Raw genomic sequence first — 25943 nt, forward strand, 5'->3', positions numbered from 1 at the left:
TCAATAAACAGAATGGTCAAGTCAGAGAAGCCATCCCTTATACCTTCACAGCTGGACAAATCCTTGCGTAAGGCAACCAGCAAGATATCCAGGTAGATGCCAAAAAGGTCCAAGGTCTGCTTCTGGCGACAGATAATTCCTTAATCTTAGAAGAGAGTGAAATTTAGAAATGCACGTATAGTAATTTCTACTATCAATTATGGAAATGTGCATTTCACATAAGGCTGCATGCACACATGGGAAAATGACCAAGCATGTGAATAGAGCACAATGCAATATGAACAGGGAGGCCTCTGAATGTGTGCGCCTTCATCATGCTCATTCGGATACCCACTTCTTTGCCCAGTGAACAAACGCGCAAAGGAAGGCACTTGATGGTTGTGCCTTGGAAAATGTGAGGGGATCATCTTTTCACAAAAGTGATTTTTTTTTCTTCTGGATGATCATCATACAACCTATGAATCGATGGGGGACTATCTGTGTGGCATTTGTACATCCAGCGCTCCCAACCGTGATTCTCATTTCCCTTTGGGAATATCTTGATCAGAGCATTTTATTGAACTGAGTAACTCTCTAATGCCTGTTTATACTTCAGGGAGTTGCAAGATTTTGCTTGTGAATTAGATGCATTGAATCCACAAGGACATCCCAACTATTGTCACACATCATTGCAAGGTCCTATTGTTGGACAATCGATTCAACTATTCTTGTAGAGAATCACGGGGGAAGGTGGTGATTTTTGGCTGCAGCTTCAAACGATGTAATCAGGACTCATTCCATTATCACACGTTGCCGATGTTTCGAGACTTCATAGGTATGACATGCAGGAACAATATTACTAGTAATTATAGCAAATCTACAGTTTTTATTAAGAAATTAAAATCAATTGAAATGTCGTCCATAAGGATTCTGATAAAGCTATTCTCTAATAAGATATTCTTGGCGGTATGCTACCCAGTGAGAAAATGTGGATATTATTAAGCAAGACACACAATAGCTCATTAAAGTCATCTATATTGAGATCAGTATTAAGGAATCATTCGCATCCTTTCAGACTCTAGTCCAAAAGCACTGAAAAGGCAACCGACAGGGTTGAATGGGGTTGTGTTTTGGTAGCTAATTTTGTTACATTTGGGGCCTTATTCCAAAATATTGTTGGAGGCACACATGAGTTTTGCTCATGAGCAAACAACCTTTGTCCCTTCACATTTCAATTGGTGCCAGTGTAAATGAATATTTTCTGCTTTTTCACTAGCACTTCATGCAATTGTGGATGCCTGAAATGCATCTGCACTGATGCTAACTTTAGGTAATGACGGTCCAGGTATTCCATTGTGCACTCATTCTAAAGTCCTCACAATGCTTGAATAGATTATTCTCCAGCTGTCTGTAAGCGGTTCCATGTGTTAAAATCCCCGCAAAAATATCACGATACAAAAATATTGCCATATGTTTGCAGCGATATTGTCCCATGGACTCTGCGGGGGACACCCCCGCAACCCCTAGATTATTTTAAAATGTGCCCCTACAACCTACGCTCCCACAAAAAATCCTCCCCAAAAATATTGCCTATGGCGAGACCATTTTTTGGTGGGGATATTTTGTAGGGATACCCTGTAAGCTTAGGCACTCTAGATGTTTTGGACTACATGTTCCATCAGCCCTAGCCAGGATTGTCTATAGTGCGAAACATGGGCGTTGTATTCTAAAACAAGCGACGCGACACATACTGCAGAGCCTAGCACTGCATATGGAATTAATGATTGGCAAGATCAACACAGAACTTCATTCAATTATTTACAAAAACCTCATGTAACGATGGTTCCAGCATTAAATGATTAGTCAGTCCTAGACTGGTGGTATCTAGTAAATTATTATTTGCACACAATAGAATGCAATATTATTATTTTTATGATCATTATTACTATTATTAATATTAATAATAATAAATATGATTGCCATTATTATCATTTTCGTTATTATGAGTATTCTTAATTTCAATAGAATTATTAAAATAAATGATTACCAAAGTATTGTTTTATTTTGATCTCTACTCTCTACGTTTTAACTTGGTGACCATCATTCCCAATGAATGACGCAATCCCAGTCACTAGCCTTATTCATAGACCTTGTTTCACTAAATGGGAGATTGAAAGGAAGGCCTGCAAAAATGAGACCAGGAGTAACATTTCTGAAACAGAGGGAAAGCATATGATGGATTTCCATGACGGGTAGAGCGTGAACTTCGGCCAGAATAGTATTAGTCGGGAGGGTCATTGCTTCAGTTTACACCACTTTTTCAATTCTGGAAGAGCAGCATGAACGGACCATGTATTAAAGTTCACAAATAGATTCACTGACCAGGCAGGGGTCATTTTGGGTAATGATTTTACAGTTTTAAAGTTTAAAGTCTAAAGTTTTAACTATGCAAAGATTTTGAATTGTACGTAATTAATGAATTCATTGATTGTGCTTTTTGTGTTTTTAAGTAATGGATGATTGATGTGTGAAAAGTTCAGTTTTGTATTAAACACACAATAACTGAATGAATACATTTTTGCTACTATCTTCACAACTTGATCTTTGTATCTTCTTGAAGATATCTGCCAAAAGATGATTATGATACCATTTTGTCAACAAACATCATGCCTATTCCAAATGTTATTATCAAAGAAGTCACTGATCAAAAATATATGGCTTTCTTTAAGTTAGGGACATGGGTGTTCATTTTTCAAAGTCAACCTGAAATTGACATGGTCCAGCAAGAGTTTCATGGATTGATTGGTTTGTGCACCAGTACAGAGACTGAAAATGCAGAAGGCTAGCCGGAATGGTTGAGCATTGCCATAGAGCCATACCCAGCATTCATTGAGGACACGTGGCCTGCTCGATGCATCACTCCGCTAAGAGACTACACAAATACATATGCATATAAATGCCCTGGACTTATTGTCCCACTGACACCTGATATGGGCAGACATCATAATTCCATGAGCTGTACTGCAATACACTGTGTCCACATTCTACCCAGGAAATGTCATATTCTGGTCTGCTACTTCCTCGTTGCTGTCTCCACTGCATTCCACTCGCTCCTGCCCACATCACTCAATTACACCAAGTATCAACATTTGTGTGAGACACGGCCCTCCTGCTATGGAGAGTGTGTGGACTGACGTGCAAAGCTCTCTTGGTGACACTGAGTCGTTGGGGGATTGTTGAATCATTTCATTGTCATGTCCTTGGCACAAACGCATGACTCGTGTGCCATGTACTATTCAGGGAGCACCATACAGTGCTCCACATTTCTACCACATGAGTCATGCAGTGCAGGGTAAAATGCTGAGCTCAAATCAAGCATTGCACTTTTGAGGAAGTAATTTGACCAAACCCCTCTGCCATGGGTACACTTGTGTGGTGCACAACCACACACGCACATACACACATAAATACAACCACCCACATTGTGCATGCACGACACACAAACTCATGCACCCACAGACACACAGCTCTGCAAACAAAGAGGCACAATCTCGAGGCACACACCGACATAAACACACCCACACACACCTGCAGAAACACACACATGCGCACACATGCACAAATGCATATGTACCACAACAGTGAATACACTGCAACCAGAATGAACATCTTGGAAAATCTAAGACACCAATTCTCACAACACCTACCTCGATCCCTGGCGAGGGAAGATGGCACCCTTCAGCCGTGTGGTGGCTCGGAGCGGGGATTACCCCATTTCGAGCCTCCTCATTGGCTGAGTGGCAGCCACACATCCTCCCCCCCAGGTCGAGTAACGCCCTGGCGAGGGTCAATGAGATTACATGTTACAATCTCATTGTCCCTCGCCGGTTACTAATAAACGAACCACATTTTAGTCCACATCAACTTCAAACTGACTTCAAGCATGTAAAAAAAAGTGGTATTTTCGTCCACCTACAGTAGCTGTGTTCAGAGATTCCTCAGGACCAAATACGTGTTTATTTGCAATTCTAGTAGATTTTATTAAGAAATGTGGTGGTGAAAACATGCCCAATTGTTAGCAAGTTGCCAACATACATTAAAAATCTATTTATTTTCAAAAGATCATTTGAAGGCAATATCTGCTAAATATTGAACAGACAGTACAAGCTGTCACATTATGGAAAGGACGAAATGGGACAATTCAAATGATGACGCATAGTTTAGATGCACAATATTTAAAAAGAAGCGCACGCCTTTTGTTTGCCTTTCACGTTCGCATTTGCAGTTCGGGGGCCTCCATTCACCTGTTGTGACACTACAACTAACAACTGGAAGCCAGGGCGCCAGACGAGCAAGAGACTGCCACAACGAATTGCTCTACAAACATAACAAGTCATCGAAATTCTTCTTTTCAAAACTTTTTTCGTTTAAGCAACTAGCCCTAGGAGGCTAAAGAAATGAGTTTATTGTTCAGCTCACTTTGGGGTCTCAATAAATCTGCAGAGATTGCATAATAATGTTTTTGTGCTTTCAGAAAACGTTCTATGAAAAACTTATTCTTCATATTCTTTGTTGGAAATACTCATTGTTTTGGCTTGTGTTTGTGTTTTGGCTTGTTGTAAATACTCATTGTTTTGGCTTGTGTTTGTGTTTTGGCTTGTTGTAAATACTCATTGTGTTGGCTTGTGTTTGTGTTTTGGCTTGTTGTAAATACTCATTGTTTTGGCTTGTGTTTGTGTTTTGGCTTGTTGTAAATGCTCATTGTTTTGGGTTGTGTTTTGGCTTGTTGTAAATACTCATTGTTTTGGCTTGTGTTTGTGTTTTGGCTTGTTGTAAATGCTCATTGTTTTGGGTTGTGTTTTGGCTTGTTGTAAATACTCATTGTTTTGGCTTGTGTTTGTGTTTTGGCTTGTTGTAAATACTCATTGTTTTGGCTTGTGTTTGTGTTTTGGCTTGTTGTAAATACTCATTGTGTTGGCTTGTGTTTGTGTTTTAGCTTGTTGTAAATACTCATTGTGTTGGCTTGTGTTTGTGTTTTGGCTTGTTGTAAATACTCATTGTTTTGGCTTGTGTTTGTGTTTTGGCTTGTTGTAAATGCTCATTGTTTTGGGTTGTGTTTTGGCTTGTTGTAAATACTCATTGTTTTGGCTTGTGTTTGTGTTTTGGCTTGTTGTAAATGCTCATTGTTTTGGGCTGTGTTTTGGCTTGTTGTAAATACTCATTGTTTTGGCTTGTGTTTGTGTTTTGGCTTGTTGTAAATGCTCATTGTTTTGGGTTGTGTTTTGGCTTGTTGTAAATACTCATTGTTTTGGCTTGTGTTTGTGTTTTGGCTTGTTGTAAATACTCATTGTGTTGGCTTGTGTTTGTGTTTTAGCTTGTTGTAAATACTCATTGTTTTGTCTTGTGTTTGTGTTTTGGCTTGTTGTAAATACTCATGGTGTTGGCTTGTGTTTGTGTTTTGGCTTGTTGTCAATACTCCTTCTTTTGTCTTGTGTGCATGGGATGTTCCCTATTTAAAAATCATCATGAGATGTGCATTCTCATTTTGCCGAGGGCATCCCCAGGTGTGTATCTCATTCTATTTGCACACTCAGGTGTGCCTCTGAACGTGCACGCATATATTTACAGCTGGAGTGGGCACATGGGTCTGCAACCTGCCGGGCTCCAGATATTTTGGACTACGACTCCCACAATCCTTCACCATTGTCTGTGCTGGCTGCTACTCTTCAGTTATGTTATGCATTAGACCTTGCCAACCTCATTTTTGCCTTAGGACTGGGGCGTAGTGGAGGCGTGCATCCACTGTCAGAACCCATTCTTGTCCTCATGGATGCAGTTTTGAATCCGGACAGGACCGCTTAGTCCGTCATCCTTTGGAGGTCGGCCAAATGAGTACTGTTGGATAACCGTAACCATTTCATATCTGCTTAAGACTTAAGAACTCACTGGGTGACCATGCACCATACATTAAATGAAAGGCATCTTGGCTTTTTTTGTAAACAGGGAAAAGTGTGGCCTGGACCGCCAGATAAAATATATTTTTGAGGAAAGAGCTTGACTTTGGTAGATTTGCTTAACAGAAGACACCCTCACTATTGCATATGTAAATTGTCCGTCATTTTGGCACTGTCACTGAAAAAGAATGGCTTCCGTTCGTACGTACGTAAATGTTTGCCATTTCAAGAAAACTACAAGTCCCAGAATTTAGAGCAAAACAGGACTGGAGGGCCTTCACACGCATGGCCACAGGAAACTTGAGAGCTCTGCATCCGTAGTTGTAGCGCTGTCATAGAGAGCGAGCAACCTCCCTTCATACTTAAGTGTTTACTGGCATTTGCAGTGCATGCCATACACATCTGCCAGATGTGGAGCTACAGATGCACTGCTCGGTGCTGGACCTGCTTGACACTCTACATCACGTATTGCTGCAGAGCAGGGTATGATATGATAGCTTATTTATAATGTGCTTAATACCCAGAGGTTTCTAAGTGCAGACCCCGGGACCAAACCTGTGGTTTACTGTGGCGTCTTGCTTCCAAGGCGAGCACGTTGCCCTTGAGCTATCCCCCCAGGGTATGAGAGGTTTGCTCACTCCAGTCATAACGAGCGTCGTGTATCTCTTGGTGGTTTTGAGGTGAAAACACTGTGTTTTCCTATCACAGCTGTCCAGAAGCAAGGGCTGTGCCTCGAGATTGGTTACTGAGGTGAGTGTTAGATAAATCACAACACATCAAGCTGTCTGCAACCACTTGCTTTCCAGATATTTTGGACTACCACTCCCATCGGCCATAGCCAGCATAGACAATGCTGAGGCTTCATGGGAGTGGTAGTCCATAACCCCTGGGGAGCAACAGGTTGCAGACCCATTCAGTAGATGTAGACACTGGGGGAGGGGGACTGTTTCACAAAGAATAGCATCATAATAATGCTGGCTAACCCCAGGAGAGAACCCAATTGAGTCCAAAAAAGATCCCAGGAGTAACTCTGACTAACTGCAGACATACTCCTTGAAAGAGAAGAGTGTGTCAGGGATACTGTCACGCCTTTTTGTATGAATTAGCCACATGAACTCTATCCAGGATCGCAGCTCGAGAGATTGATGTCAGTTTTTCCAGAATTATGTTTAAGATGGTAACAGACTGACAGTGACCACAACATTTGAGGCAAGCGTCAAACTCAGCTCCAGGGTGCTACCTCAGTTCCCAACCCAGCTCCAGGGTGCTACCTCAGTTCCCAACCCAGCTCCAGGGTGCTACCTCAGTTCCCAACCCAGCTCCAGGGTGCTACCTCAGTTCCCAACCCAGCTCCAGGGTGCTACCTCAGTTCCCAACCCAGCTCCAGGGTGCTACCTCAGTTCCCAACTCAGTTCCAGGGTGCTACCTCAGTTCCCAACCCAGCTCCAGGGTGCTACCTCAGTTCCCAACCCAGCTCCAGGGTGCTACCTCAGTTCCCAACCCAGCTCCAGGGTGCTACCTCAGTTCCCAACCCAGCTCCAGGGTGCTACCTCAGTTCCCAACTCAGTTCCAGGGTGCTACCTCAGTTCCCAACCCAGCTCCAGGGTGCTACCTCAGTTCCCAACTCAGTTCCAGGGTGCTACCTCAGTTCCCAACTCAGCTCCAGGGTGCTACCTCAGTTCCCAACCCAGCTCCAGGGTGCTACCTCAGTTCCCAACTCAGTTCCAGGGTGCTACCTCAGTTCCCAACCCAGCTCCAGGGTGCTACCTCAGTTCCCAACCCAGCTCCAGGGTGCTACCTCAGTTCCCAACCCAGCTCCAGGGTGCTACCTCAGTTCCCAACTCAGTTCCAGGGTGCTACCTCAGTTCTATCCCACTGAATCATTTAAAGCCATTTACCAAGTTGGCAAATCTTCAAAATTGTATTTCTGTGCTGCTGCTTTTTACAAAGCAAAACAGATCTATGCCTAACTAGATACAAGAAACATAATATTTATCACCATAACGCAGCTGACTGTATTATGGATTTGACGCCGTGGCTGGGGGCCAGACATGGACTGTAATGGCCCGCCAGTCCGAGCCATGGCCTCTGCTCGGGCTGTCGGCTGTTACCGCCTATGTGCGTCCCCAGCCGGATTATGAAAGCCATTTGCACCCCTGGGTTCATCCAGTGTGAATAGCTTTCTTTTTTACCACTCGGGAGATTTAGGTTGCTTGCGCAGCCAGTCTCCCAAGTAGGGCCTTGGGGGGGCCATTGGAAAGAAAACTGGAAAGAAGATGGCCGAAGCCATAGGCAAAAGGGACTAAATCCCTTTTCCATTCCTATGGAGATAGCTGGAGCGGGAGGCGCGGCGAAGCGGATCGGAGATCAAAGCTCTGGTCCCACAGGTAAGCGTGGAGGGAGGGTGTGGAAGAGATGTTTGTCTTGGTTTGGGGGTTGGAGGGTGCGGAAGCAACAGGGAGAGGTTACTTGTTGCCCCCTCACATTAAAAAAGAAATATAAAAGAATGGCGCCATCCGGGCAAAGGCTTTGGGTGGCTGGAACAGCGGGCGGGGAAAGTATATTCTCGCCTGCTGTTCTAGCCACCTGATTGGCCAATGGCCCTTCCCCGGGTACGAATGAATCTTTAACTTTGCCCGAGCATGATATCTTTCAAAATTGACGGGTAATGCCTGTTATATGCAGGGATTCCTCTCAATAGACAGATCTGTTTGCTGTTGTATTCGGTTTTGCCTTAGGCCCAGAGTATGGAAATGCAGAATTTACTCTTTAAAGTGTAAATGCAAATTGGACGCCATGCCTGGGTGAGACCGTGTTTATTGTTTTTAACCTATGACGATTAACAGGCAACTACTGCAGCATTGAAAATCTGCAACCGGTGGATTTCTATATGTTTTCTGCTTGCACTTCCATGGTCCCTCACCTTTGAGGATGCTGGTGAGGGTTGATGGGAGTTGTAGTCCAAAACATCCGGTGACCCTGGGGTTGTGGATCCACAAAACAAAACTCTGGTTTAGAGAATCATATTCAGGGTTGAGGCTTGTAAATTAGAGATGCCAAGTGTAGTCGGCCAAGGCTCTTGGACAAGGTTTTGGCTACTGCTGCTCCAAGAGCTGAGGCTATTCCCCACACTATGCCCGTCTTACCCCATCTCTCATTATTTTTGTTATTCTCCAAAATGTCTCCTTTGTCCTCTTGCCTATCCTTAAATGAACTTTACTGATGAGATTACCATCTGGGTACACATCAGAAAACCTTTGTAAGATTACAAGTGCACTTTTGCACAGTGTTAGCACTTGGGCAAATTTTGACCGTGGGCACACATCTCTTCTTTGAATGCTTTTTTGCAAATCAGCAAGGTTTGCCCAGTTGCAAATAAGGAATGGTATTAGCACTTGTGCAAACCATGCCCAGCTGAGAAAAAGGAACTGAAAGCATATGTTTTTGCACTAATGGAGTGTATGCCTTAATGCTAATACAATGCAACATTGCACATGCCATGGTGCAAACAATTTCCAATGTGGCCACAATGTTTTTTGCACAAGGTCAAACTTTGCCCTTGTGCTGATACTGTGCAAAATCGCACTGGTGCACATTTTCTGTAATCTGGCCCCTGATCATTCTCTTCTACAAGCCTTCATTGTTTTTTAAACTGCATTTGTATTTCTGTTTTTATAACAATCTGTGCATTGTCTGGTTTATGTTCTTGGCACTGTAGAGTGCTCCACAACACTCTACAGAAGGGGAGGAAGGCTAGCTCAGGGCAACACGTTTGTCTTCAACGCAGCGCAACACAGGTTTGAATCCCGATTCCCACGCTTAGAAACTACTCATTGGTGTTAAGTGCATTATAAATGAACAAATACAATTTAAAAAGAAAACATTTCTCTGAAATTATAGACATTACAAAACCCATCCTGAAACGATCCATTGAAGTCACTACCACTCACAGCTGACCCTCGGATACTGGTTCGGATTGCTGGGATAATATTAGGTTTATATTTAGTGGTTCTGCTCCCACTGCAATGAGACCAGGAGTGTCATGACTCTCCATTATAGTAGCATTCCATGTACTGACCATCTTACGGGTAAGGTGACGTTAAGTTCGCATTGACTATATTCTAACCTGTGTCTTCCAATCTCTGGTCTGTGGGATTAACTCACTTTGACAGATAATTGATATCACCCCGTAATAGATTGTTTAGTCTCCATTGGCTGTCGGAAGTTTCAGAAATGGCTTGGAGATTAAAAACTGGGCTAATCCTCTGTAGATCTAAGAGAATCCTACAATGTTGAAGGGTCTCCTTTTCTTTGATTGATTGCAATACAATCATCACAAAAATGAGGGTGTCTGCAGGCATTTATTTCATATCCGTAGAACATGCAAACACCAATAATTGTGTAAGAAGACAGAAAATTAGTTCTAATGGCCATCATTCTGCAGGGTGCTTCAAGAAACATCCCAGATATCCTTTAACCAATCGAAATATCCAAATTACACTGGCCGTATGGCTGATGAGAAGAGAAGGCCACTACTCTTCCGTTCATCCATTCGCACACCATGGCCAAACTCTATAACAATTACATTGGATGGTTTGTTCATAAAACATTCAAACGTTTTTGATCTCACTTACTTGATAGAAAGGATATAGAGCTATATATAGATAGTAGGAAAGTCCATTTGAGCCAATTCACACAATCCACAACGCCACTTAGTAGCCATCGCTGGAAGTTCACCTGCAGTTCTGAGCCACAACACCAAGGCATTGTGGGTAAGCAAATTAACTCAAATGCAAACCTTTTTCTCCAGGAAATTGTCTTTGTCTATGAGGGCAGTGCTACTTTATACATAGCTTAATCAACCCAAGACAGACATTTTTCAAGTCGGGACAACTACACACCTGGTTTCAGCCTTATTAGGATCATCAGTGCAGTATAGTCTTGACAGCCTTGTGGTCGATGAATTTGGCTATAGATTTATATTCACTCCTGATCGGAAATTAAGTTTGAAAGATTTCCATTGGGTATTGGTTTCAAGATCCTAGTATTTTTAATTATTTTGATTTGTAATGCACGAATCAACAGAGAACCACTTCTGAAAGCAGAAGGAAGGGAGGTTGAACATTAAAAATGAAGGGGGGAGAGGATACTACAGTTAATAACACTGCCACAATTGCCTGGATTGCAGAATAAAGAGAAAGTTGAGAACTGCAGTGAAGAGCAAAGGATAAAGAATAAGAGAAACACAGGCGGGAAAACATTGCAATTCCAGTTAATCCTTCACGACATAAAGAATGTTCCCGGGTAGCAGTAACAGTGGGTACTGTGCAACATGAGACTGGGAACGACACTGTGATCAAGATAGGTACGTGCTTTAAGATGGGTGATATGGTTCCTGGTGTAGGTTAGTCACCACACTTGAGTCTATAATCCCGCACTTCCACTGCATTGATGTGCTTCGCCGTCGTTTTATGGTTGCAAGATTGGCAGCTCCTAGCTCACGGGAGATATCACTCTTTAAAAGCTTCTTTAAATAGCCATATTCCCAAGTTCTTTTTAGATTGCAGTTGGAAAGGCTTCAGTTTTAGCTCTGCTGGGAGACTGCTCCCACATTGGGAGCCGGCCGCTCTAGGATCCCCCCAACTTTTTGGAGTCTTTTAAAAGGGGGTGTTCTAAGATTAGTGTGATGGCTATTGTTTCTTCCTAAAAATGTATTTGTTGATGATTGCTTTCTGGTAAGAGGGAACACTTTGTTCTAAGTGCCCATGGACAGCGCACATTGAGTTAAAAGAGCTTCAAGATGTTTTAGATAACCAGCTTTCAATGCACTAGTGATAGGTGTGTGAGGTTTGAGGCCTAAGGGGAATACAGCCACTCTCTGCCGGATCACTTTGGGATGGTTTCTAATATATGTTATGGGCCAGGATCAGTCAGGTAAAGTGCTGAGATATAAACCAGCATGCAAAGATCCTTGGGATCTTAGCTCATGTGGTTTGACATTCAGAAAGATCACCTGTTATGTGTGTGATTTCAAAGCAACGACCTTGCCTTTCCATAGACATGTCAAGAATTGACTGGACAACTAACTTTAGACTGCCCCTCTTTCCATCTAATGCATAAGGCAGAGCAGAGCAATATCTAAAGGAAATTAGTCCATCATTGGGGTGTCATATTAATGTTGTTACTCAGTCACAATACAAGGACTCTGGCAAAATGTTTACATTAAAGAAGAATTTTCTTGTCTTGGATATGTTGATTGTAGAAAGCATAGAAAAGGAAGCACGCTTTGCTTCAAGGTATAAACAGCTTATATAGTGCTTCGGCGAGAAGCTGACATTTGAGTTTTTTGCACATAGTTTAATGTTAGGATTTCACCTTCAGAGGATTATCCTGAAGAGTTCCTTAGAAACTGTGTAATTGCGGCATGACAAAGAGGAGCAGGAAATCGTAGCAATGGAAATGCGATAACTCTCAAGACGTTGTTGACCAATCCTCAAAAAGAAACAGAGGGATCGGGAGCAGCCTTCAAAGTGGAGGCTAAATGTATTATTGTTCTCAATGCAAGAGTTCCATCAAAATGCAAGGCCTTCTCCTGTACACAAGAAATCCACACATTTCAAGTGACACATAGCCAAACTGTGTGGCTTGATGACCGTGCTCGAATTATACTTTTTAATAATTGAACAGCACTGTTGTCAGCTTAGTCATGCATAATAGGCAGTGCCGAGTGTTTCGAGATAAAAACTGTTAGCAGTGTTTTGAATGTAAATCAAGGTCAAACTTAACCCAAGAGACAAGAACCGGTTGACATTTTTGTTTTAAATGCCTCTTACATACATACCAATGAATTCTGTATTGCATTTGATATGCATCAACCCTCTGTGAAACAAGCGCAGCATTCAAATGTTTACATAGGATCAGAATGTTCTGATATAGAAGACCCTCATTCTTTCATGATTTTGTACAACGAAGAGCAGATGCATCCAAACATTTTTGAGTGGCACTGCTTTTTTGAGACTTCATTTTGGCAAATGATTGCTTGTATTTTTATTCCATGACCTTTTGCTTTTTCCTAATGTCATCAGTAGGATTTTACTTAAGAAGCAGCCGCCAGCTCACTCGGTTGCTCCTAGCGATTAGGATTCCTGGTTTTCACCCAGGAGGCCCGGGTTCAACTCCCGATATGGGAAGATAAGCTTTTTTTTGTCTTGGGAGGATAGCTCAGTGGCAACGCAGCTCGCCTGGGAAGCAAGACCTCATGGTGCAACACAAGTTCAATCCCCGGGTCCGCGCTTAGAAACCTTTGGGTATTAAGCGTTTTATAAAAAAACAATTACATTACACCCTCAGTGAGAGGTAAAAGATTGGATACAATGTTAGAGCAACAAATGAAAGTGCTTTTTAAATACCATATACAAAATATAACTATACCTACTGAAATGTCAATATCACTCCAAAAAGAAAATAAAACTAGTTGCTAAACATTGAATTTGCCCTTAATTTGCAAACCGAGCCACAGCATAGGTGCGCTGTCGAACGACATGGTCTACTAATGATAAATAGGGTTTAGGAAGTGGTATTAACTTTCAAAGGGTCAGACCTTATACCACTTCTAGAAGAAATACAGGGACATGGTGCTCTAGTCAGCAAAACAATTTCACTTTATAGCTTCAATTACTAAACATCCCTTTACTATTGACCTTGCCAGGAGGTTTGGCCACATCGAAGCTCGCGGAGCAAATTTGGAGAACTTTTACAAACCCTTTCAAGTTGATAGAGATGGTTATGGAAATGGCACTTTTGCTTTGGGGTGTCAAAAGACTGACTTAGAAGATAACCTGTTGGGATAAACATCTGGAAATTGTACATGTCCACCACCCTCTCACAGTGGGAGGTCCTCGAGGATCAGTTATTGGCCCGCTCCTCTCCACGCTCTATTTTCCTTATTTATTTATTGAATTGTGCATTTGTAAGGCGCGTACGCAGTACGTCAATTTTGTTTCGAAGCGCCCTGCACATCCTCCTTTCCGTGTGGCTTATGCTACCATCATTGTGTACACACTATCTGTGGGTAGCTCTTGCTTCACCCCACAGATATCCACTCTCATGATAGATGCCACTCTGCCAGCTTAGAGGGCAAGAGGAGGATAGAAATGAAGAGAGACACGGATACAGAGTTGGGAGAGATAGAGAGAGGGGGAGAGAGAGTGAGAAAGTGAGAGAGTGAGAGGGAGGGGGAGAGGTAGAGGGCAAGAGAAGGATGGAGAAGGAGAGAGACAGAGATACAGAGTTGGGAGAGAGAAAGAGAGTGGGGGGAGAGAGAGAGAGAGAGAGAGAGAGAGAGAGGGGGAGAGAGAGTGAGTGTGAAAGAGAGTGAGGATATTGCTAGTTATGCCCAATGAGAAGTAATTCCAATGGACACAATAACAATAAAGGCATATTGAGTGTATTGACATATATCACATTTTTAGTAATATTTCCTCTTAGGAACTGTGCTGAGTAATCAGCGGCCCACTTGACGAAGAAACACTGAACCACCTAGGGGAAGTAGGGACTGCTAAATGAGAACTCTTACTTAAAATGGCAGTGAGGGTGCAGATGGCAGGTTGCACTCAAAGTTCATGTACAAGCTGGAGACCATGAGAAGTGTGTATTGCAGAATTGTGGTTTGAGGAGTAGTTGCCCTTAATTCTCCAGTGATGTCTGTGTTTTGAGGAGTGGGCCTGCACACCGCTCCGCACACAGACATTCTTGCCCTGAGATTCAGTTTACCTTCTCAGATCCTCCTCTTCTAAAATTCTACAGAATTCATCCATTAGACACAAAAGGAGGGGAAGATGAGTCACAGTTGACTCCAGATTTCTTCCAAATATAAAGAGATGTGGGCATTCCAAGGTTCTGCTCACTCTGGTCACATAGGGGGATTTTGATAGTTTACAAGTCTACCAGACGGTCCATCTTGGAATGGTAATCTTATGTCAGAAAATAATGGATGTCCTTACTCTCGGTTAAATAATGTAATTTGGTCAGTAATATAGGTGTACAGGTGAGGTGATCATTAAGATTTTTAAAAGAACTTGTTTACGATTTGTCTCACAAAATGTTCTTCAGTTCTGGAATTAAAATCAATGGTCTGTTTCTTCTGTGAGCCCCAAGGTCATGTTTAATCCTCTGTTCTGGCTATTGCATGGTGGGTAGGGCTGCTGGCACGTATACCCAAACACTGCTAAGTATTCCTCCAGGGTTATGCAGGTTCTCGCCCCCCCTTTCCAGAAGGATCCTCTTGTGCGCAAACAGCAGTGCACGGCAACATATACCAGCACCACATAATAACTAATACTAAGAAATACAAAAACTCATCTTTAGGGAGAGATCCAATGGTGAAAAAGCATCATTTAGAAAAATGGAATTGACTTCATGTTCCTGCTGATTCAAGCTACTATGAAACCATTGAGCAGAGGAGTAGACCGGGTAGGGCCTGAGCGGGCTAGGCCCAACCAAAATCTGTAAATGCCCGCTCAGCAGCGCTGTGTGGGCATTGACCGATGTTAATGTCACTGTGGTGAGCCCAACTACATTAGCTTCAGGCCCCAATTGCTAGACAATCCTAGCTACGCCTCTGCCAGTGAGTGCAATTGGGGCTGCAGAAGGGGTTTCTGAGTTCTTTGTTTCTAACCATAGGAATTCATTTAGCAATTATAATCAGCACGTGTGCTACTGGGAAGCTGATCCGCGAGGCAGTCCAAAAGAGGGGATATGGGGTTTGAAGGGATATTTGATGGTTTTGATTTTCAGGGCCTACCCTTATATACATGGAGGCATTTCATGGGTCATTATTCATCTTTGCTGACGTACAAGTTTGCAAAGGTATTTTTTCTGGGGTTTTAGCTGAAGACTCTTCCAGCAAGTGTTCAAGGATTATCATTATGGTAGACAATGTACTTGATCATTCTTCTATCAACTATTGAGGTGACCTTCATTCTCATTAGCGTCTGACGCATTCAGCTCAGGACCAACTACCACACAAATGGAAGCCCTTTGCTGTGTAGTCTAGACCTTCAATGAGGTCTCCTTAAATACCTCTTGCCATTGGAATCCATCGTCTTTGAGAATGTTCTCTCAATTGTTGCCAGAACTTCAGTGTACATCATTACTGGGACTGATCGGTCCTTTAGCCACGGAAGTATTGAAACTCTTATTGCCTTCTTCACTTCTGTGGAATTGTCCTTCTCAAGATTCTCCAAGCTGTTCCTTATTATGAGTCTTATGCAGGTGATGCTGCCGAGCAAACCCTAACCCACTGCTGCACCTTCACAGTGCCGGGATCTGGTCTTTGGAAGTAATTCTGCATTTGTGAAACATTGACAAGAAATCTGCCTTTTGTCTTCTCTTGAATGTCAACATAGTGGATGGATCCAATGAACAGATCATTGAAAGCCATGAGTTCACAACTAGTGGTTATTCTTAGTTTACAGAGACCCGTCGGCCCTTCCCCGCCGGCCCTTCCCCGCCTATCCTTCAGTAAGGACGTGAACAATCTATACTTAAAAGAACATCTCTCCAATTGCTGATTGCTTCCCCCAATCCTAGTTCTCCCCCTCTTGTGATGTCAATCAATTAAAGCCCCTACTCATCTCAGTTCCTCTGCTGCCACCACACACACTGCCTTTCACCACCTAGGTGCGTCCACTTGCGATGTGCATGGTGGCTTCCCAGCTAGGTGCACACTTTATGAATCCCATAGATACCTGCACAAGTGTTTTACATGGTGTGGTCCTCAAGCCAAAAACAGTTGAGCTCCATGCAGGGAGGCTGAATAGTGTCACAATAAGGAGCATCTCGGACATGGGGTGCTCTGCATACAACAGAAAGGAGTATATGTGTGAGTGTGTGTGAGTGTGTGTGTGGGTGTGCATGTGGGTGTTCCAGTTGAGTCCAGATTTCAGATAGAATTGGGAGATCATATATTTGGCCACCAATGGACAGTATGTTGTACAGGTTCTTCTTTACACATTTACAATACGCTTACTTAGAATATAAGCACAAGAAGATAACGTGATTGACCAAAGTCACACCATTTTGGACAAATACCAATCTTAAGATTAGATCCTTTTTTAGTTTCCAAGGAAAGTAAATTTCACATCTCCACCAGGGAATCAATAGAAAGAAAGGTATAATAATAAACATTGACACATCCTGTGCCTATTTTAATACAATCCTGGGCTCTATAAAAGAGCATTTAGTTTGTGTGTTCGCACATGATACAGGTACTTGCCACCATGTTAATTCAAGAATCAAAAACGTGAATGAAAGCAATTATCGGGCAATAAGCACATGCTGGTACGGAGAGGCTTAATGAAACAAATCAGGGAACACCTTTTTGAGTCTTCAGAAATATAAGGAAACTTTCCAACAAAGACCCACATGGACTTATCATCAGTGAAAATAAACCATGATACAAGTGAAATATTTGATTGAAGGAAAAATTAAAAAAATCAATCACTTACCCGAGGGTTGTCATGGTGACAATGGTATACCAAAAGGAGGCTGGGATACTTGTGAACTTGCTGGATGATGACCCTTTCTCAGCGTAGAACATCACCGTGGCAAAGATGATGATTGCCATAGTGAGCGAGAAGAGGAGGAAGCCAAGTTCGGAAGCGCAGCTTTTCAAGGTGTAGCCAAGGATCCGCAGTCCTTGCGAGTGGCGGGAAAACTTGAAAATCCGGAAGACCCTGAAGACCCGCAGAGTCACAAAAGCCCCACTGACATCCTCGTTGTTGGTCATCACCAGGCCTATGTAGTAGGGCATGATAGCCACGACATCGATGATGCTCATGACGCTTCGCATGAACCTATATCGACTCGGCGCTGCAAAGAACCTGAGCAGATACTCGACGGTGAATATCATCACACAAGCAGTGTCCAAGCAGAAGAAGGCTACGGAGTACCTCTCCCCACATGGGAGTTCCTTGTTTCCAGGCACTAGGCCACAGGGAACAGTTTCCACAACGTTAGTGATAACAGAGACGGCAATGAAGAAGCCAGTCACGTAATAGAACACTAAGGCCAAGGTGCTAGTGTGGGGGTTTTCAAAGGCCCGCCACATTGTCTGGCGGGCATTCAACGAGGGCATGGCTTCCTTGTTCTTCTGGTCCTCTTCATCGTCCATCAGCCTCTCTGCGTTCTCTCTTTTCCGGTCTTTGTACTCTTCATAGCAGCAATCGCCAATGATCTCTGGTAGGATGCCATAGAAAGCCAGCTCGTCGTCATAGGCCGAGATGCATTCGTACCTTGGGTAGTGCAACTTGCCACTTCGGTAGAAATTTAAGATGCTCCTAAATACGTCCGGGTCTCGGTCAAAAAAGTATTCCTGTGTCTCCTCGTTGAAGAAGAAGTCCTTCTCTGTGCTTCCCAAGAGTGTGTCCGGGTATCGTTCCAAAGTAGTCCTCCAGGTCTGGAAGCGCCTTCCGCTTACATTGAGGATGATCAGCTCGTCATGTCTTTTGTTTTTTTCCCCTGGTGCTAGAGGCATAGGGCAGTTGGCCACGGGCATCCACCCAATGGCAGCTGCCCGGGCGAAGGGCAGCCATGCTGCAACACCAGCTGCCATGGTGGCTCTAGGTGTTGGCCCAAGGAACAGTTCCACTTCGTTTAACACCAGCTTGACTTCAGATGAGGTTCATCTAAGAAGAAGAAAATAAAAACAAGTCAACAAACACACACAAACTTCTGTTTTCATCGTCCAACAAAAGATAATTGTCCTCTGAAAGTAAATTTGAGATACAGACCATGTATCGTACTAATTTTTTTCTAGAAATAACTATCACAGAATCATTATCTCCAAACATATGTCACAAAAAGCATGAGGTAGTCCATATATAATGTGACATGGGTGGTATGACTATATCATAGGAACAATGTAATCTGATTGAAAATCTACATACACTAAAAATATATATTTTACTGTGTGCACAATGACTCGACAGGTGCTGGGATGACAACACTCGACAATGGGCCTCATTCCGAGGCAGGCGCTATCCATGGAGTAAAGAGCACCATGGTAAGCAACCATGGAGCTTTTTACTCCATGGAAATCCGGCATGGTGAATGGAGTAATTACCGTCCATTCCAAGGTTGGAGGGACCGGTAATTCCCCATTCACCATACCGGTTCCCCATCCCCATTCCTGCCCCCATAGGGCTCAATGGGAATGGGGAAGGAGTAAATTACGGCACGTTAAATTACGGTGCCGTAATTTACTCTGAGGTCCCTTTGCGGGTTGGATTTTTAACGCCTGCTAAAAGCAGGCGTTAAATGCCAACCCGCAAAAGGGAACTCGGAATATGGTGGTAAGTGTTAACGGTCACCGTTGCCATTAACGGTGACCGTTAACCCTTACCTCCAGCCTCGGAATGAGGCCCAATGTTTCTAGACAAGTCTGATCTAGTCAAGTGTCATCCAAACAGGTGATCCCTTGCTCTTCCAGAACCATCAAGGACCACATTGCCACCCTCGCTCCAACCATGGCTGATTTCTACAATCACTCTTTTGCCACTGGATGTTTCCCCTCTCTCCTCAAGCACTCCCTTGTGCACCCCCTCCTAAATAAAAGCTTTCTGTCGATCCTTCATGTCCAGAAAACTATCATTCTTTTACTATCAATCCTTTTCTGGGGAAACTCCTGGAAAAGCTGGCCAACTCCCAGCTTACTTGCCACACTGAATCTGTCGGTTGCCTCCATGGTCATCAGTCTGGTTTCAGAGCAGCCAGAGGCTCGGAAAAACTGCTCTCCTGAACATCTGTGAAGACCTGCTCTCTAAACTTGAGTCCAGCTCTCCCTCTGTCCTCATCTTGCTTGAACTTTCCTCTGCTTTCGACACGGTCAATCATGCCACCCTGACCAACCGACTCTGTGTGAACCTGGGCATAACGGATGAGGCCCTGGTGTGGCTGACCTCCTTCCTCCTGGACTGACCCTCTCAGGTCTAACTTGGGTCCTTTCTCTCCACCGCTTCTCCCTTCACATGTGGTGTCCTCCATGGCTTTATACTCTCACCCTGGCATTTCAATGTCTATCTGGCCCCTTTGGTCCACTTTATCTCCACCTTCTCTTCTAACGTTCATTGTTATGTGGATGACACTCAGCTCTTTTTCAGGCTTACCCTGAGTCTCCTCTCCTCCTTTGCTCATTCCTGACTGCCTAGCTGTGATCCAGGATTGCTGCGCCTAGAGCAATATTTGCCTTCTTGCCAGTAAGACTGAGATTCTTCTTATTGGCACCTCTGCTCCCGCTTTCCCTCTCACACTCTGGCCGCCCTCCTTGGGCCCTCCACCCTTGCCTTCCTGTGAGGCAAAAAACTTTGGTATCATCTGTGAGTCCACGCTCTCCTTTTCTCCTCACATCATGGACTTTGCCAAAAAGGCCCACTTCCAAGCTGCACCTTTTCAGAGGTATTCTACCTTTTCTCATTTTCCCCCAGAAGCTCACTGTTTACAGAGCCCTGGTTCCCTCAACAGCCACTTTCTCAATCTGCCTGCCTCTACACTCCACCCTCCTCAACTCATCCAGTACAGGACTGTGGGACTTACCCTTGGCCTCAAGCCCAGGGACTGTATCTCTCCAGCCCTGAAATATCTCCACTGGCTCCGGGTGGTTGCAAGGATCAAGTTCAAGACCTTCTGAATCGTCCACAAGGCTTTCTGGGGCCGGGGCCCACAATAAATCCAATGGTCTCTTCCGAAATACCTTCCTCCTAGAGCCCTTCCTTCAGCTACCTCTAACTCTTCTCCGTGCAGAGAGTGGGGGGGGTATATGTCTCTCCTCTGCAATTGCCTCCCTCTGGAATGGCCTCTCTGTCCCTCTCGGACTTGAGCCGGACCACCTGAAGTTCTGGAAGCAGCTCAAGACCTTCCTTTCCTCTGCTGCCTTCTCTCTCGCATCCTTGCTAGCATACCTGCCTGCTGTGCCAGTTGGTTGCTTGGCTCCCTTAGAGTCTCACTGGGTACCAGGCTCTTTCATGACCATTCTTGCTTTCACTGCCTCCTGGCCTACTGCACACTTAGGGGCTGTAACTGTATTTCCTACAGCCCCCTACCCACTAGCACTTAATCAGAGCCACGCTGCCCTGGCTGCACTTACTCAGAGCCATGAGTCCCCGATCCCACTTCCCCCTATCCTCTCGCTTTCCCCTGCACTTCTTCTCATTGTCGTGCTTGCACGATCCGAATGGCACAAAGGTCTAGTAGGATTGTTTGTTTTGTTTTCCCTCCCTTGTCTTGTGGTGCCTAGTAACACCTGTGTACAGTTGCGTTATACATGTCATATCATGTCATATCAATAGGATCTGAGTGCTGTACATCTGGGACATGCTATTGTTCAGCAAAATGTTTTAACTCTGGACAACAGCTCAGGGGCTACGTGCTCGCCTTGGAAGCAAGACGACACGGAGCACCACAGGTTCGATCCCCTGGTCCGCGCTTAGAAACCTCTGGGTATTAAGCACATTATAAATAACCTATCATAACTTGTGCCTTTCAGCACCTCAGAAATGGTTAGGGAGCACCCTGCAGACTGGTGAAACAGAAGAGGTGTGATTCCCCTAATAGAATATCATCAGGTTTGTATATAGTGCTATGTGCTGGATTTCTCCTGTTTCCAAGTGCTATAATGACGTCTTTTAATCTTATCCAAAGTCATGGTACGCAAAGGATTGACCTCAAACGAAGAGCCCCAGCCTGGATTTGAACTTGCAAAGTGCATGCCTGCCCCGTGTCAGAGGTGAGCACTTAACCCATGAGCTATCACTGACACGGCATCCAAACAGGGTGTGTATTTATTAGCATCAGGGGGGCACACTGACCCTTGCCAATCAAAGCAGCCACTCATAAACTTTTCAATTTGAAGCAACACTTACTTGCTGCGGCAATGATTTTATAATCATTATTTCGAAGTGCTCTGTATGGGTGGTCAGAAAGGTCATTATTGGGGGAGCTGAAAGGAATCGACGTTCAGGTAGCGCAGCGGTGCCAGTAGAGTGCTTATGTTACAGAGAGACAGACTGGCAAGCCTTGCCGACTTTCCAAGAAAGCGTAGAATAAACGACGAGCTGCCGACCGAAACTGGGATGACGAACCCAGAACCAGAGGCAGCTTTTCACAAACACAACGCACACGATGCAAGCTTGGGAGCGACTGGCTAGCCCTACTAAAGGAAGGCGTGGGTGGGCGACTCGGGCTGTTACCCCCAAAACGAATTCTTTGGGTGACCTGTGGCGTCCACGTGAGAAAGGGGTTCAACAGGAGAGGAGCTGTGTTTAATGGCAAACAGCGAAACGCGGGGGTGGACATGAAACCTGGGAGCCAGTTTGCAGAACTAATGGATGTAGAACGATGGATGGGTGGGTATACGGGCGGATGGATAGATAGCTAGACAGATAATAATCATAACACTGTTGCGTGTATATAGCGCTACGAACCCTCGAGCATCTGAGCGCTGCTTATTATTACTCACAGTGTGCGGTGCTCATTTATCGACATCGAAAGGATGAGTTTGGCCTGCAGGGATTCGAGCCTGCACGGATGTCAAAGCGAGCGGATGGATGGATGGATGGATGGATGGATGGATGGATGGATGGATGGATGGATGGATGGATGGATGGATGGATGGATGGATGGATGGATGGATGGATGGATGGATGGATGGATGGATGGATGGATGGATGGATGGATGGATGGATGGATGGATGGATGGATGGATGGATGGATGGATGGATGGATGGATGGATGGATGGATGGATGGATGGATGGATGGATGGATGGATGGATGGATGGATGGATGGATGGATGGATGGATGGATGGATGGATATGATGGATGGATGGATATGATGGACGGACCGGTACATGGTTGGATGGATGGATGGATGTTTCCATGGATAGATAGCAGGATGGATGAATGGAAGGACGGGTGGACAGACAGATGTGCACATGAGTGGATGGACAGCCAAATGGCCTTGTACGCGGGTGGGGGAGGGGAGGCGTTTGGACACAAAAAACATACATTGATGGATGTACAGGAAGTCTATAGATGTACATAGAACGATAGCCACACTGAGAGGGGCAGACATCGGGAAAATAGAGAATCGCGCAGGTGTTCAGGTTGTGCTTCCTGTTAGCACGCGCGCGCGCACACACACACACAGACACACCAAACAATCTTGCCTTTGAGCATCTTCGCCGCAGATGCATGTTGCATTTGGGCGGGTGCATGAAACTTTCCTCGCCTGTTTTCTAACCCTAAATTGCACAGGCGGGTGAAACCAGCCGTGCTCACTGAAGCATGCCAGGGGGAAATCGGCGCTCTGCGCCTCGGTTTAGAACAGTTAAATGACAGAAAATGACGCCCTTGGCAGTAACTTGTGCAAAGGACGGCGGTGTGGTTAAGTAGCACCGTGACACATGGATTCATGTCGCGAGTCGCGTGCCGATAATTCCCCCTGGGGTAGAAATCGAGGGGAGAGGATAGGAGCTGGGAAGCCCGTCTGTCTCTGGAAAGCCACTGCCTGGGTCCCTGGGTTATTAATGGTGGCCAAAATGACAACCGACCCTCATAATCGAGTTGCCATTTATCGCGCGCCCTTCCGTATAGCGTGGATGCCCCCCCGCCCCCAAAACCAACATAAAATCGCTTGCAAAACGTTTCCAAGGGGAGGCTGAGCAGGTCGGAAAGAAGAGCTCGCCGGAGAAGGCGGCGCATTCCTGCAACAGGCTTATGGTAAACACGCCTAAACTTCACAGACACTCGGGCACAGGCGGGCACCATGCAGCCCCCGGGGCAGCCGTGCCCTCCACTATCCCCGCTTACCTTTAAAAGGGAAACACACTCCGCTGGGCATCAAACAAGGGGGGTCTGGCGGGGAATCACGCGGCACTCAGCGCTCTTCTCCCTGCTGGCCCGAAAAGAGGGTGAAACCGTAAAAAAGAAATCATCAGACATAAGGAGCGGGTGCGAATGAAGGCTGCGCCGCTGCTCCCCCCTTCTGCTTCCCGATGCCGGGTCTTCGTGGCTGGGGGGCTTTGCTCCGTGTAATCCAGAGCGCGGGGGCTGCCCCTGCTCCCTCGTTGTGCTGGAGGCTGGTACCCAGGTGCTGTGGGTCTGGGCTGGCAGGGTGGCATTGGGGTGGGGGGTGGGTTGCCTCTGGGGGTGCAGCAGGGCTGGGCAGAGAGAGAGAGAGAGCACCTCTCCTGCCCGTCTCGGTTCCAGCCCTTGAGAGGCGTGCTGTACAGCAGGAGCAGGGATGGAAAGCGAGGCAGAGAGTGGGAGCGAGAAGGGGGGTGGGGGTGGAGGGGCACACAGTGAGTGAGCTCACGGAGACACCAGCGAATGCAGTCGTTAAACCCACAGCGACGCTGGCACTGCGTGCATGCTAATGTGACATGGCACTCCGGCACCTGGGGCACAGCTTCAAAGTTTGGCGGCTCGAGCAGCAGGACCCCCGCTTACCCCCAGCCCCTTGCCATGTGCATATGTGTGTTCATTGCGCACGATAGGCGAGACTACATGCTAACAAGGTCCTGTTCCAACGTTGCACTGCGTGCCCAGGGTTGCCCTCCCCTTTTTTTTTTTTTTTGTACAGGTGCACGTTTCCCAAATCATATTTTAGTTTTTTCTCCTCCAGGGCGGGGCTCCCAACAGACATGAGCAGGTTTTTTCGGATGCAGTTGGTGACTGCACGTGATACGACATCGGTGACTTGCAGTGACACAGCGACGGGGGGCGCTTGCAGATCGAACCCCCACACGCACCCTGTGTGGCTCAGTATGGGGGGGTGGGTAGCGGGGGTAAACGTGCGCGTTCTCAGCTAGGAATCCCCCCCCCCCACCTGCTGCCAGCAGACTTTGACACGTGGGGGTTACGCTTCCCACCCCCACTGTAAGTAAGACATTCAGGGCGTATGTGCCCCAATTCACGAGCATGCGGACTGCCTTTGCAGCCACTGGCTTTCGGTTTCGGGGTGGCTTTTTTTGGGGTTCCCTCCCCGTGCCTCCTGCGCAGAGGTGATCCGTGAACACCTCCGCCATTGCGTGGTCCATTGAAATCCCACATCCCTTTACGTGCCTGAACCTTTTTTTTGGGGGGGGGGGGGCGGGCAGCTCTAATTTCAGAGCACAGCAGACACAAGACTGAGGTGACTCACGTGGGCCGGTCTGGGGGCGGGGGGCTCACCTCATGAAACTGTGGGAGCGTTTTTAACCCCCTCACCCTCTAGTGCACGAGTCTGTCACACTGGCTTCGCGTTCACCCCGTGAGCCGAGGCCATGCCCACACACGCCCCAGTGCAAAGGCAGGTGGCGCCCTTTCCCACACGCACGGCACCCTTGGAGGTTGGGATGCGGGCACGAGCCCTGATTTCGCCTCGCTTCAGCGGGCACGTAACAGGTCTGCCCAGCAGAGGGGCCAGCCCCAGTCGCTGCCGCCGCCCCTGCCTTCAAGGATGCCTGGCGCGGCTATTTATAGCCTCCGCCTTTGTCCTCTGTCTCTGGTGTGAGGCTTGATAAAGATCAATGACAGCGACTCCCTGATCCCCCCCCCCGCACCCCTTCCCAACGAGGAGGAGAGTGGCACGTGGGGGTGGAGGCGCCCCATGGATGAATTGGCGCGCGGGCAGTGAGCTATGGCGAGGGCATAGGTACCTGAAGGTTAGATGAGGTGAGGGGGGGGCATCGCAGACTGGCGGTGGAAAGAGAATGCAGACGCATAGGCACATGGATTTGAGGAAAAGTATGCACAGAACCAAGTGCCCCGAAGACGGCCCAGAGACGTGTGGCGCTTATATAAAGTGGTGGGAATATGCCATACTGGAAGATGGAGAGTATGAACATGGTTGGGTGTGATGTTGAGTTGTCTTGTATGTCATACCACTTCTATGGAGATATCTCTCAGCAAGCAAAGGGGTAGGGGTGGGGGTGGGGTGCTAGTGAGGAGAGGAAGGGCGAAACCTGAGCTGTGG

At 45.8% G+C, this 25943-nt stretch overlaps 1 protein-coding gene across 3 annotated transcripts in view; it reads right to left on the reverse strand.

Annotated features, from left to right (window-relative positions):
• KCND3 (potassium voltage-gated channel subfamily D member 3) overlaps nucleotides 1-24424 on the reverse strand; it is a 952509-nt gene extending 928085 nt beyond the window's left edge. Inside the window, exons 1-2 of one of the 3 annotated variants that reach the window (XM_069633321.1) lie at nucleotides 23798-24424; nucleotides 17441-18619 (exon numbers count right to left, since the gene is read on the reverse strand). In XM_069633321.1, coding sequence (XP_069489422.1) covers nucleotides 17441-18546 — 1106 coding nt within the window. In that variant the 5' untranslated portion in view covers nucleotides 18547-18619; nucleotides 23798-24424. The remainder of the gene's footprint in view (nucleotides 1-17440; nucleotides 18620-23797) is intronic. The other 2 variants (XM_069633320.1, XM_069633319.1) reach the window with 2 other exon arrangements.
• Nucleotides 24425-25943: the final 1519 nt, after the last annotated feature.

Source organism: Ambystoma mexicanum, chromosome 13, assembly GCF_040938575.1.
Source record: "Ambystoma mexicanum isolate Mex_15411 chromosome 13, UKY_AmexF1_1, whole genome shotgun sequence".
In the NCBI taxonomy this organism is placed as follows: domain Eukaryota; kingdom Metazoa; phylum Chordata; class Amphibia; order Caudata; family Ambystomatidae; genus Ambystoma; species Ambystoma mexicanum.